This window comes from Narcine bancroftii, chromosome 2 (assembly GCF_036971445.1).
Source record: "Narcine bancroftii isolate sNarBan1 chromosome 2, sNarBan1.hap1, whole genome shotgun sequence".
Lineage (NCBI taxonomy): Eukaryota > Metazoa > Chordata > Chondrichthyes > Torpediniformes > Narcinidae > Narcine > Narcine bancroftii.
Window position 1 is genome coordinate 320,550,963 of NC_091470.1, and position 14,135 is coordinate 320,565,097.

General features: G+C 40.1%; 1 protein-coding gene across 9 annotated transcripts in view; it reads right to left on the reverse strand.

The window, feature by feature from the left end:
- The window catches only part of ints8 (integrator complex subunit 8), a 122,773-nt gene that overhangs the window by 30,368 nt on the left and 78,270 nt on the right, over positions 1-14,135 (reverse strand). For all 9 annotated transcript variants that reach the window (XR_011352401.1, XM_069921823.1, XM_069921822.1 and 6 more), the window contains 6 exons: positions 10,687-10,828; positions 7,372-7,442; positions 6,358-6,533; positions 5,970-6,103; positions 5,778-5,888; positions 672-873 (listed from right to left, as the gene is read on the reverse strand). Coding sequence is in view for 8 of the 9 variants with exons in the window: in XM_069921823.1 (XP_069777924.1) it covers positions 672-873; positions 5,778-5,888; positions 5,970-6,103; positions 6,358-6,533; positions 7,372-7,442; positions 10,687-10,828 (836 nt within the window). In the remaining variant the exon portion in view is untranslated. The remainder of the gene's footprint in view (positions 1-671; positions 874-5,777; positions 5,889-5,969; positions 6,104-6,357; positions 6,534-7,371; positions 7,443-10,686; positions 10,829-14,135) is intronic.

Below are 14,135 nucleotides of genomic sequence, written 5' to 3' on the forward strand. Positions count from 1 at the left end.
TTAGAACAGATCAGAATGAACTATTTTAAAAACTTCACCAAATTTACTTTCAGGCATTAACAATATGGTAATCTAATTTTGCTTATCAATGCCCTCCATCCATTTAAGACTGATCATAAAACCAGAGATTTTTTCAATAACTTGTTATCACTCTTCTGTATTTTGTCAACAAAAGTCAAATTAAAATTTGATATGTGGGAAAATGGAACAAAAGATTGCACTTTAAAAAAAAAACAGGGTTCAAAGTAGCTGAAAAACACAATGTCCACTTTTCATTCCATGATACAGGATCCTCAATGTTTTCCACATGCTCTCAATTTTTCTCCAGTTAATTATTTTGAAGACATTTGTGATTTATTTTTTTTTCCCTTTGCCCTTGTCAAAAAATTGTTTCTGGCACAAAATATTGCTACTTAAGATAATCTGGTAAACTGTTCATAGTGTCAACTATTAGGAAGTCTATAAAAAAACATTTTTATCACATAATTTTCCTTTTAATTGAAAGGATCATAGGCTCAAATCAGTATTTCTTTTATCACAGAGTCAACCTTTCAAAGTAAATGTGAAGAACCATTGGTTTGAAGAATCACTTTTATTTACTTCTACCACTATCTCATCCAAAACAAGGTTTACACTTTATAATTTGAAAGCCTGCAACAAATCATCCTTACCTGTTAGTCTCGTCTCAAGGTAACCTCGAACGCGGCTCACAAGATCAGCTGGTGGATGGTCTCCTGCACTTCCTGTCTCTGCTTTGTGAGCACTGATATCCAAGAGTAACATCTCATTGAGCATAACCTGACGAAGTTTGGGGGAAAATTCTGTAACCAATTCTAGGCAGGTGGAATAGAGTTGCCTTGCATGGACAAAATCCTAAAATGAAAATGAGGCAATTGAGCATTTGTAGTTAAATTGAAGCATACCTTCCGAGATGGGTTGCCTAGAAAATAAATACAGGTACAAAAAATTGACAGGCAGTGCAGCTCTTGTTCAAAATACATACGTGCCAGGATTATATTTTAAACATCAGACCCCATAAACAATTTTGATACCCTTTTGTCTGATCCAAATGTGTGATGCAACATTTTACCATCAAAAGAAGCAAGAAAATGTAAAGTAGGTCTGATTAATTCAAAAGAAAGGTGGGAACAAGATCTAGACATAATAACAGATCCGAAGAATTGACAAAATCTATGTAAAGAAGTTATGTCTAACACAGTATCAATGTTATAAGTATAGATTATTCCATTATAATTTTTTACATCAATTGTATAATCACACCTCAGAAACGGAGTAGATGGAGATCAAATTTATCAGGCCAATGTTTAAGATGTGGAAAAGAAATTGGAACATTTTTTGCATTCCACATGGTCTTGTTTGAAGGTCAATTCTTTTTTGGGTCTCTGTTAGTAAATTTTTGCAACAAATAACTGGAGTAATTTTTCCATTAAATCCTGAATTAATGTTGTTAGGAAATTTTGAAAGTTTCCTTTCTAAATTATTGTTGTCAGATTCTCAATTAAAATTTGTTAAGTTAGCTTTAGTGGTAGCAAAGAAATGTATTGCTGTAACATGGAAATCTGATGTTTTATTAACATTAGACAGATGGCATGCTGAGATTCAAAGTTGAATCCCTTTAGAAAAAAATTACTTACAATTTGAGGGCCAAATGTTCCTTATTTCTATAAATTTGGAGCCCGTATGCTAGAATTATGTGGTTAAAATTATAACTTTTTAAAAAATTATCCTGACTAGTGAAGTTTTCCCTGAAAAAATAACTATTTTATGATATTTCTGGGATCGTTGAATGTCATCTGATGCAATCCAAATTAATTACTATGTATTTTAGTTAAGGGATTGGATTAGTTTTGGTAGGAGGGAAGGGTTTAGTTTTAATAAAATTTCAGCATATATTTGTTAACATTGTATTATGGTGACTTATCACTGTTTTTATTATGATCCTATATATGTTGATTAAATAAAATATTTTTTAAAAAGCTAGAAAATATTGCAACAATCAATGTCCCTGTTTTGGAGTTAAAAATAGTGTTGACCTTGTCGCAGATGAAGATCTGAAAAGAATATACTGAAAGCAAATTTGAGTTAATTAATATTCATTAATTACATCACTAAATATTTTCTATCACAATTGTAAATAGGTGCAGTAAGCTAGATTGTTCAGGACTCCCAAATTATAACAATACACATTTCAAATTTAGGCAACTCAACAACAAAAAAAATAAATGTAGTGGTACAGTAAAACCCTTACTTTCCAGCTCTTAAGGGTACTGGTACTGTTACAAGCCCAGAGACCCCAAAACCCGGCAGCAAAAGATACTCACCAAGACAAATGGGTACTTAAACAAAAGTTGCTTTTAATTATCTTTAAATATGAATAGATTCAAACTTTAACTTATCACTATTGACTTAATAACGTAACTTATCCCCCTTCTAATTCTAAGAGCGTGTATGTAATGTGTGTGTGAGTTCAGAAAAGTTCTTTGGTTCACAGTCCAATCTCATTTTTCATTCCTCCAATTCTTATACTGTGCACAGAATTTAACATTTATAAAGTTCACCAGGCTTTGGTGTTTGATAGGTAAATGGTTACCACTCAGAAAGGTTCTTATCGGTTTTCAAAGAGATTTGTTGTTCCAGGACATCAACACTGATTCCTTTTTAATCAGCCACTTCAGTGTCTTGCTGGCGAAATCTGCCCCCTTCAGGGTTCTCCAGATGATAACCTCTTTCTTTCAGGTCACCAGAGTGCTTTTTTATTCCAAGTGAGACATTAGACAGCCAGTCCTCTCCTCTTGCATGAACCACAAGGGCTTTGATCAGGCTGAACAAAGCACTTACAAACCAGTCTTCCAAAGGGGGCTTTCCACAAGCTTGTCAGCTTGTCCTGTTCCATTCCCAGCTGCTGTTACTGCCTGTAACACTGTAGAAGTGATTTTTGTCTCTCTTTCTCTCTGAGAGGAAGCCTGTTTGACTCTCTCTGTTTGCAAAACCACATGATCCTCTTAGAACAGCAAGTTCCACTGCAGACTCTCTGCGGCTCCGACAAGGTCTTTCATCTATTGCCTTTTTGTATACAACAAACCATTAGTGGTCTCTTGGGCACTCTCCAAAACTCTTGCAAAGACTGTAGGCCCCAACATGGCTAGCCTGGGGCAGAGCTCCAATATTTTAAATAAGATCTGTTTTAAAGTGTTTGTATGTGACCTACTCTAACAAACCTTTCCCAGTTTATGTCCCAAAAACTATCTATATACTCTGTCCCAGTAGTTGCCAGATATGTAAATTTTTCCAGTTGCTTGGGACTCACTCTTACAATGCCTAACACACTAGCCTTAACAATCAACAGTTTAAAAGACAAGTAATTTGATTTTTTTTTTAAAAATCAGTATTTTGTCCTTAATTAAGCAAAGTACACTTTTATCAGGTAATTCCCGTAATTTCCAAAATTTAAATTAAAACCCCTGCCTCTGGCATTTTAACAATGTGGTGCTAATCGCTGCACTAATTGTGCTGCCATTGTAATTAACCCCCCCCCCCACTTCACCCAAGTTTACAGATAAAGACTTACTAATTTCCTAATAAAGATAAAGGCTCTTACTAAGCAGGGATAAGGAGGCACTTTAACAGTCACCCCAACAGCAAGTGGCATCAACCAGATCTTCATATTGGGCAAAGCTATTGCTGTTTCACACAACTTTATTCAAACAGCTGCTAGGAGCAAAGCTCAACCAAGGCACTTTGTTGGCTGAATATTCGCTCCCATCTTTGCCAAAGGTTTATGTTACTTCAGAGAACATTAACTTTTACCATTTTAAATTTGCGTATGTTTAACTTGTTATTTTATCCCTATTTATTTCAATTTTTAAAATTTATATTCCTTGATTATTGTGCTGGTTGCTTGAATTCCGGATAACAGGTATTTGGATTACAGTGTAAGGCAATCATAATTTTTGAGAAATATCCACAATGAAATCATTTGCAGCAGCTTTAGCCCAATACGGTTATCTTGAGCAATAGAACAAATGTTCTGTTTGGGAAATGGAAAAATTATGTGCACATTTTGAAGCCTAAAAGCCATGACACTACAAAACACTGCCAAATGTGAAAATGAAAATTTATTTTTCAGAAATGCAAATCTGTTAAAATAAAAATTATACAATTTCAACTGAAGATTAATTAAGAAGTAGCTAACATACAAGACATGCCACAATGCCCTTGGTAATCTTAGAGATATTTTTTACTGAGAATCAAATGCAAACAAGGAGCCCATTAAATTTACCCAAATGTTGAGGAATTAAATGTGTATACATTTGTGCAATACATAATTAATGAATTTTCATGTCCTGCTTGCTATTTGCCTTGAGAACAAGACACAGAAATATGCCAACACTGCACCACAGCTTTTGCCTTTTTCATAGGTTGCTCAAACATAGGATGTTTCATATGATGCACTAATTCAAGACATCATTCTTTCTTCTGGAGGTGGCTAACACTGTACCATAAACCCAGCCTCTTCCTGCCAACCAACAAGTTCTTTTGAAATTTTTTTCCTCATCTCATACATTCCACATTCCCTCAATTCTCCTATCACCCACCTACACTTGGGGACAATTTACAGTAGTCAATTATCCTACTGAATCCAGAGTACCTCAGAGGAAACCTATACTGCAGCAGAAAAGATGTACAAATTCCACACAGACTGCATTGCAGGCAAGTATGGAGCCTAGTTCTTTAGAGTTGAGGCAGCAGTACTAAGTGCTGGACCAGTTGCCTCCCATCAACTCTAAAATCATCGACCAGTGAAGATCATAAACTCTTAGCAATTAGGAGAACAGAAAAGTGTCCAGAATACTCTGAGCCATGGGATTTGTTATGTTGTTGGTAGAAGACAGGATTTTTAAATGTAACCTTTCAATTCAATTTATGAGCTCATGCAAAACGTTCTTTGGTCACATAGTGTCATCGATTTGTAATTTGACTTTTCTTTTTGCCACAACATGATTATATAATTTTGACAAGAGTTTGATCAGGAATCAATTCAATATCAATTTCAAGGAGTACTTGATTTTTTTCATTTTATAGCTTTGGTTTAGTTTCGACTTTTTCTTCTGTTGCTATCACTATTTTTGCAAATCTGATCATTTTGGTTAATAAAAAAATAAAGATCAAATATGTTAGCTTTTAACCTGTAATAAATGCCAATATATTCACATTGATGCAAACTCACGTTAATGATGTGTGCCCACATAATAGTTTGGTCATTCATTTATGCACCATGTTTGAAATTTAAAAGTGAATTCTTCAAGTAAAACAGTTGCCAATATAAAATTCTGTTGACAACATACCTTATAGGCATAAAAACCTTTTAAATCCACCTTTTTGGGTTTTGTTCCAGTTACTGATTTTTTTTTTGTGATATACAATAAAATGGCTAATAACCAATCTTAATTTAAAGTGTTGAAGCAACAAGGAGAAAAATAAATGATATGGCCAAACTAATAATTCAGAAGAAAACCTGATACATACAAGGTAAGACATTTACAAAGATTAGATCAAATAGTCAGAGTGGCTGGCTAGAATTCCAATCGAAAATAACTTGGAACACTGACAACTCAAGTAGGAAAGCAATTCTATGCCCCTTTCTCTTAAATTTGTAGCATTAATTCAAAGTGAAAACATAATTAAGTTTTAATAGCTCTTTGGAGGCATGACATGCTATATTTTACTCTTTACGAACAATGCAGTGGAAAACCCACCTTTATCATAATGCAATGTAGACCTTTAGCCATCAATATGTACACCAAATCCCTGGTCAGATTATCCTTAATTCCAAGAATAACTCCACCATAAACTGTTGGTACTTCCCACTGAAATAAAAACATTTGTGATCAATGCTTGCAGTCTATTTACAGTAATCCAGCACTATTATGAAAAAGCTAATTATATACCTTATTGGAAACAGTCCAGAAATGCTGATCTGATGTCATTCCATGTAGCTCAATCAGAATCTGTCGAATTCTCCCAGGGTCAACAGTTAAGATGAGCTGGTGTTCCAACTGACCAATACTGACACTGGGTGATGCTGAAAAATATAAATGTATGCAAAAGTCAAGTAACATAAAACACCAGTTGAAAAGTAAACTCCACAATGCTTCACAAAAGATCCAGTAGGAGGTACTGAATGTGACTTAGTTGCAACTATCATTGAATGTCAAGTATTTGTCTTCTGGAATTGTACTGGCAATTGACCAAAGCAGCTTGGATGCTACAAGCAAAAAAAAAAACACTGTGGCAATTTACAACTGACATTTCATACAGACTCTGTTGCAAACTCACCTGGTATGTCATAGAAAACAGACAATGGTTTGGCAGAGAACTTAGCACGAGGTGATCGCTTCCTCATTTGATCATGTATCTCTTTCCGCTCTTCATCCTTCAGCAATTTACTGAACATGTCATACGAAGAAATCATGAAAACAAATTGAGGGTCATCCAAACTTTGGCATAGATTCCTGCAGAAAAGTATGTTTGATTTTTTAATGATTTTTATTTCTATTTCAGTAATTGAAATTTCTCATGACATACGGCTCCATACGATACAAAGTTCAAAGCTGTCTAACACTTTGATTTGTCTTCCATTTCTGTAATGGATAATTTGGTACCCCTCCAAGAATGAGAAAAATGCAAATATAGCAGCTTGTAAATGAAAAATAGAACTTTGCATAATGTTTATTAAATTCATCATTTCTAACACAAAGATCTGGTTTGAAGTCCAGCTGAACAGTATATAGATCAACAGTTGTTCAGGCTCACTTTCCTGCTATTCCCTCAGCTACTAGGCTGAATCAGAACACTCTGAGGAAATGAACGGAACCAATCTAACAAAGTTAGCATAGCCCATTAGGGTACCAAGAAGGATAAATATTTGATCCCATTGTGCAGAGTACCTGCTCTTGTGACTGGAAAACTATATAGGGAAAAGGTATGCTGCCATAAGATTTCAGGGACAGGAATTATCACAAGAGTTATTGTTGTGGAGTATATTGTGTGGCGCATGACAGTGAGGTAGAAATTAATCTTCACAGAGCAGTAGCTGTATATTTGATGTACTTCACTTATGACAGGATTCCATCACTATAAAGTGTGTTTAGTGCATGCTTACAGATGCATGAGAATAGCTTGCTGCCTGGTGCCTTCAATACAGCAAGATAGGAAAAGCAAATACATATTATAAAAATATTAAGGACCAAAAAAAATCCACAACTGTGCAGCTATTCAATTTGTTGAGGCAAGACAAGTTAAAATTAGACAAAAATATTTATAAAACTGTGTTTAAATTAAACTACTTACTTCAAGAAAGCAGCCATGTTTCTTTTGGAATCTTCTGAAGCTTGATCGAGGTTTAATGACCGTGCACATGCCTAAAATATTAATTATATTTCACTTAACATCTAAGTAAAAAAAATGTAGATTTCACAGACAATAATTTGTTGATTTTCACAAAATATGGATGGGACTGATCACTGTCTAAGCCTGGAATTAATCATGCCAGAACTTGTTATACATTTTTATTCATCTTTTGCAGCCATAGTTGCTAGATGAATAACTTTTCGACAGCTGGCCTATTCTTTGTGCATCTCTGTACGAGAACTGAGTAACTTTGATTTTAATCAGCTCAACAGGCCTGTTCAGTGTCTTGGCTTGCACAAAGAATGAACATTTGAGCAAGTATACAGACATGCTAGAATCCATGGGAATAGTTCTGCAAAGATGGAGCCCAGGTTCATACATCACAGATTTTATTTGTATTGTCAAAAATCAGACTGTGGTCTGATGGAGGTGTTAAAATCATGACCGCGAAATGCTTTCCACAGGCAGAAAAGTAGAGAACTCGAGGACCCAGATTCAAGATGTTTGGCAAAGAAAACAATCCAAAGGTGTCATGATAGATGCTTGTTATATAAAGCAACAACAAAAAGTGAATGATAAAACTAATACTAATTTTCAAAAAGGAATTTGATAAATAATTGAAGATCCTGATGCACTTGAAAGTAGACATCTTCTGGGCTGATCAGATATATCTGAGGACATTGTGGGTAACTAGAGAGGAAATTGCAGGCATGCTCACTGAGATTTACAAGTTGTCAGGATGTACAGGAGAGGTGTTGAAAGACTGGAGGGTGGCAAAACAAAGCAAAAGTTTGGTTATAAAGATACAGCACAGAAATTGATCTTTTGGCCCAATGGGTCCATGTTATCAACTACCCATTACATTTGCAGAACAATAATCCCACTTTTTATTCTTTCCACTCTGTCACACACCTACAAACTAGGGATGATTTATAGCAGCCAACATCCGAGGAAGGTAGGAAACAGGAAAGCCTTATGGTTACATGGAGAACATGTAAGCTACACCCAGAGGTTGGGATTGAACCCCAGATTTTGGCATTGTGAGGGAGTTGCTCTACTAGCTGCGCCACAATGCTGCCCTTGGAATTTTTTTTTTTAAAACATATGCGGCCTTGGTTTAACCTCTCATCCAACAGACCATCTCCAGGTGTACAGCACTCCTTCAGTACTGCACTTGAATATCGGCCAAGATATTTATGTTCAAGGCTCAAATCCACAAATCTTTGTCTCAAGATGCAGAGTGCTCCCAAAACATCTACAGTTAATTGCAGCCATATTTTCTTTTATCAAGTTATAGATTCATAGAGCTATACAGCATGGAAATAGACCCTTTACTCAACTCATTCATGCTGAAGATCTATTCTGAGCTCGTTCCATTTGCCTGTTGGGTCTCTAATCCCTCTGCTTCAATGTCCAAATGTCTTTAAAATGTCAAAATTGTACCTGCCAATTCTGCTTCAACCAGAACAGTAGTTTTCAAACTTTTTCTTTCCATTCACATATCACCTTAAATAATCCCTATGCCGTAGGTGCTCTGTGATTAGTGAGGGATTACTGAAGGCGGTATGTGAGTGGGGAAAAAAACATGGTTGAAGACCACTGCTCTGGACCCAATTGTTACTGAAATGTTTTGCTTGAGAAAAATGGTCATTGGGCCATTTCCTTTGGAGTTATGAAATCATGCAAATAATGAGTCAATTAAGTATGATTAAAATAGTGGTTTAAAACTTTTTCTTTGCACTCACATATCCACCTTAAGTAATCCCTTACTAATCACAGAGCACCTATGGCTCAACCCTATGTAAAAGCATCTCTTAAACTCCCCCCCCCACTTAAATCTTTGTCCTTGCGTTTTGGTCTGTCCTACCATGAGGAAAAGACTGCGACCATTCATCTTATCTATGGCCCTCATTTTTTTAAAAATAAACCTCTAAGTTCACTCCTCAGCCTCCTATACTCCAGGGGAAAAAAAGCCCTAGTCTATTTAGCCTTCCCTTCGAACTTGCCCTCCAGTTCCAGTCACATCCTTGTCAATTGTTTTTGAACTCTTTCCAGCGTAATGGCATCATTCCTTTTTGCTCGGAACCAGAACTGCACACAGTGCTCCCACATATTGCACCTGTACCAACTCTTGCACACAATGCCCTAACTTAAGATAAGCATGCCAAAAGCCTTCTTTACCACTCTGTCTCCTTGTGTTGCCACTTTCAGATAATTACATACTTGTAACCTGAGGTCTCTCTATTCTATAACATTTGCCTATGACCTGCCATTTCCTGTGTACGTCTTACCTTGGTTTGACTTACCAAACTGCAACATCTTACCCATGTGAATTAAACTCAATCTGTCATTTCTCAACCAGTTGATCAAGATCCCATTGTGGTCGTGGATGACCTTCTTCTGACCACTATATGAAGAATTTTAGTGTGATTTGCAAATTTAGTCACCATGGCACCAAGATTCTCATCCACTTTGTTAATAAAAATGACAAACAATAAAAAATAATCCTCTACTAATACACTTGGATTCCTACCAACAATCTAATTTTGTATCCAATTGGATAGCTTACATCCAAAGGATGTTCTTTGAACTCTACCATGCAGGATCTTGTCAAAGACCTTGCACTCATCCATGTATACCATATCGACTGCCCTGCTCTAAGCCTTCCTCGTCACATCTTCAAAAAGAAAAGTTTAAATTTATAATCTTTCATATACAAAACCAGGCTGACTATCCATAATCAGTCTTCGTCTTCCCAAATACATGTTAAATCCTCTCTCTCAGAATTTCATCCAGTAATTTACACAAGCCAAGCTCAGTCTGTAGTTCCCTGGCCTATTGTTGCAGTCTCTCTTAAATAAAGGCATAACATTAACCATCAACTACTCTTCTAGTATCTCGCTCGTAGCTTATTATGATACAAATTCGCTGCCAGAGCCCCTTTGATATCTTCCCTAGCTTCCAATTTTTTTCCCCTCTTGCTATAGATTAATGCTGAATCAGTGGTTTCCTGAGGAAGCTTGAGGAAGGAAGTCACATGTTCATGAATCTATTCAAGACTAGAGCACATCATGGAAATAATGTATTGTGTCATGAGCAAAATTGCATGAGATGGAACAATTAGATGATGTCAATGAATGAGATGGGAGAAAGAATTAAAATGGTCAAATAATGCACAGAATGTTCTCCTCATGAAGCAATTCAGGCAGTTGATCTTGTATTTCAGTAAAATCAAAAATTCACATTTGACCTTACCTCCAATAGAAAGTCAATTATTTCTTTGGTAGGCTTCAGCATTATTTGATGGAACCTTACTCCAATCATCTGCTGCTCTAGGACATCCCGAATGGCATTGCATATGCAGACTTTAAAGCAAACTTCTTCTAAGTTTCCATCTCTGTCAGAAATGAGATAAAAATGATACCAATCTCCTTATCGTCTAACTGAATATGCAAACTATCTCTGCTCAAACTGTTTGGCAAGAAAAACAGGTGCATTTCAGGTCCAAACTTCCTGGAGTTCTGACAAAGGGTCTTCAATCTGAAATGTTACTGCATGTTTTCTGGATTTCCAGTTTTATTCCAGTAGATGAATTTTTAAATAAAATGATCACTGGAAATATGTCCTGTTGTCAGGAAATTACTAGATGGCACATCAATGAACTCAAAAAATAATCAAATATGAAGAAACAGCAATGTGGAACAAGGTATCATGAACAAAGGTGGAATAATGGTTAAATTACAAGACAACTAATCCAAGGCCTTGATAAGGAGTCCAAAGAAGTTCCCCCCCCCCCCCCACAAATTTCATATGGCAATTGCGGTGTTGAGCCAGCGCACATCTCTGTGAGCAAACCTGCCCCGCTTGTACTGCCGTGCTGGCGGGGCAGCTGCAGATGCCACTGTTGGGGCTTGCTCTTGACTCGTGGCTTAGGCCACAACTCGTGCCCCGGGCAATGAGATAACATCACTGCTGCGCGGGGTGAAACTCCCATTGGCCTTAAAGGGGCGCATGCGAGATTCACATAAACAGTTCAACTGAAATCCCCATCGAGTTCAGTGGTGTGTTTCTGTGTTATAGCAGCCGCTACATTGGTGTTATCTGGTCTCCAAACATGGATGCGTCGGCAATCAGCGTTGTCTCTCTGAAACTCCTCCTCCCCTTTGGACCCATCGGCCCCTCATGTGATTCGGGCAGGCGGAGGCACAGTTTCCTCTTAGGCAGATTACCTCGGACTCCACATGTTCTACCATGTGGTGAGTGCCCTTGATGAAGAAACTGCAGCCAGAGTGGACGACCTGATCCACGATCTTCCAGAGGAGGGCAAGTATGTCGCCCTCCTCCTCGGCACCGACGGACTCTTCCGTCGGCAGTGCGCGGCCAGGCTGATGCACCTCGATGTCCTGGGGACAGAACCCCGTCCACCTTCATGGATGAAATGCTCGCTCTGGCAGGTCACAAACCCTGCCTGATGTTTGAGCAAGCCTTCCTTGAATAAATGCAGGAAGACATCCAGCTCCTACTAGCGGACGAGGACTTCTCGAAACCCTGGAAGGTCGCAGCCTGTGCCGACATGCTGTGGCGAACTAAACGAGAGAATGAGGCAGCCATGAACCAGGACGCTCGCCTTGGACCCAGCTGACCACAGCCCGCCCCCAGACAGAGGATGGAGGAACACCAATCCACCTGGTGTTTCTATCACCAACGCTGGGGAGCCCAAAACCGCAAGTGCCGCCAACCCTGCTCGTACCAGGGAAACGACCAGGCCAGCCGCCGCTGATGGCTGCGACGGCTGGCCACATGAACAGCCTCTTACATGTGGTGGACAAGACTAACAAATGGCGTTTCCTGGTGGACACCGGAGCAGAGTTTATAGTGCTGTCCCCAACCGCCCTTGAATCCCACATGAGAGCACGAGGCCTCACCCTGCGGGCAATGAACGGCACACGGATCATTCAGGTACACCTTGGACCAGACAAATACCACTGGAAGTTCTTATTGGCCACCTTGAGAACTGCGCTGTTAGGAGCTGACTTCCTCAGAGGGCACAGCCTGCTGGTTGACCTGAAGGGCAAGAGGCCTGTGCACACCCGTACCTTCCAGACCCTCCGACTCGAGCCATCCAGCGCGCAATGCCCAGGGATAGCAACCATCTGCACGCCTAGGAATGAGTACTCCTGCATCCCAGACGAGTTCCACGCCATTTTACAGCCACAGTTCACCGCCACCACGCCTCAGCATGGCGTCCACCACCACATCGCCACACAGGGCCCTCCACTCCAAGGTGAGATAACTGCCGCTGGAGAAGCTGCAGCTAACAAAAGAGGAGTTCCCCCGCCTCCAGGAGCTCAGCATAGTTCGCAGGTTGGTCAGCCCCTGTGCTTCTCCCTTGCACATGGTCCCAAAGGCCTACAGGGGTTGGTGCCCATGTGGGGACTACCGCTGGCTCAACAACGCAACCACGCCTGACCGATACCCCATCCTCCACATTCAGGACTTCACGGCCAATTTACACAGTGTCAGCTTTCTCCAAGGATGCCCTTTGGCCTGAAGAACGCAATCCAAACCTTCCAGCTCATGGATGCAATGGGTAGAGACTTGGACTTTATGTTCATCTATCTCAAAAACATCCTCATCGCCAGACGAGATCACAATGAGCACAAGTCCCATCTCCGCACACTGTTCGCCTGCCTGGCTGAATTCGGCCTCACCGTCAGCATGGCCAAATGTCAGTTTGGGAAGGAGACGCTACAGTTCCTGGGCCATACTATCACTGCGGATGGGGCAGCACCATCACAAGACAAAGTCAAGGCCATACCACCGATCCTCAGGCCAGACACCCTCAAGGGCCTGCAGGATTTCACCAGGATGGTTAATTTCTACCACCGCTTCATCCCGGGGGCCTCACGCATAATGCGCTCACTGTTTGCCCTGATTTCAAACAAAAGACACTCGGTTGGTCGAAAGAGGCCGAAACAGCCTTCGCAAAGACCAAGGCTGCCCTCGCTAACATCACCCTACTGGCCCACCCACAGCCTGACGCCCACACAGCACTCTCTGTGGACACGTCCACCATGGTCATTGGGAACGTCCTCGAGCAAGAAGTCAATGGGCAGTGGTGTCCACTGGCGTTCTTCAGCCGGCACCTCCGACCACCCGAGCTGAAGTATAGTGCATCCGATAGGGAGCTCCCCTCCTTGTACCTCTCGATTAGGTAGTTCCACTACTTCCTGGAGGGCAGACCGTTCACCACCTTCACAGACCACAAGCCGCTCACTCAGGCTCTTGTCATGGTTAAGGATCCCTGGTTGCGACACCTTTCCTACATCTTGGAGTTCACCACCGACATCTGACACCGGGTGGGAAAGGACAATGTCGATGTCGAAGCGCTCTCCAGACCTACCAACCACAACTAGTCCCCCGGCCTGAACTATGCCCAATTAGCTCAGTCCCAGAGGAGGATGGAGAAACGCAGGCCTTCCGAACTGTCATCACTGGCCTGTGCCTCGAGGACCTGAAGCTGGCGAGCAGCCACGACACGGTCCTGTGCAATGTCTTGACCGGCTCGCCGTCACTGATAGTCCCCCCCACAGTGGAGCCAGGAGGTATTCCGGACAATTCACGACTTGGCCCACCCCTCAGTCAAGACATCGGTGCGCATGGTGGCGGAACGTTTCGTCTGGCACAGATTGAAAAAACAAGTG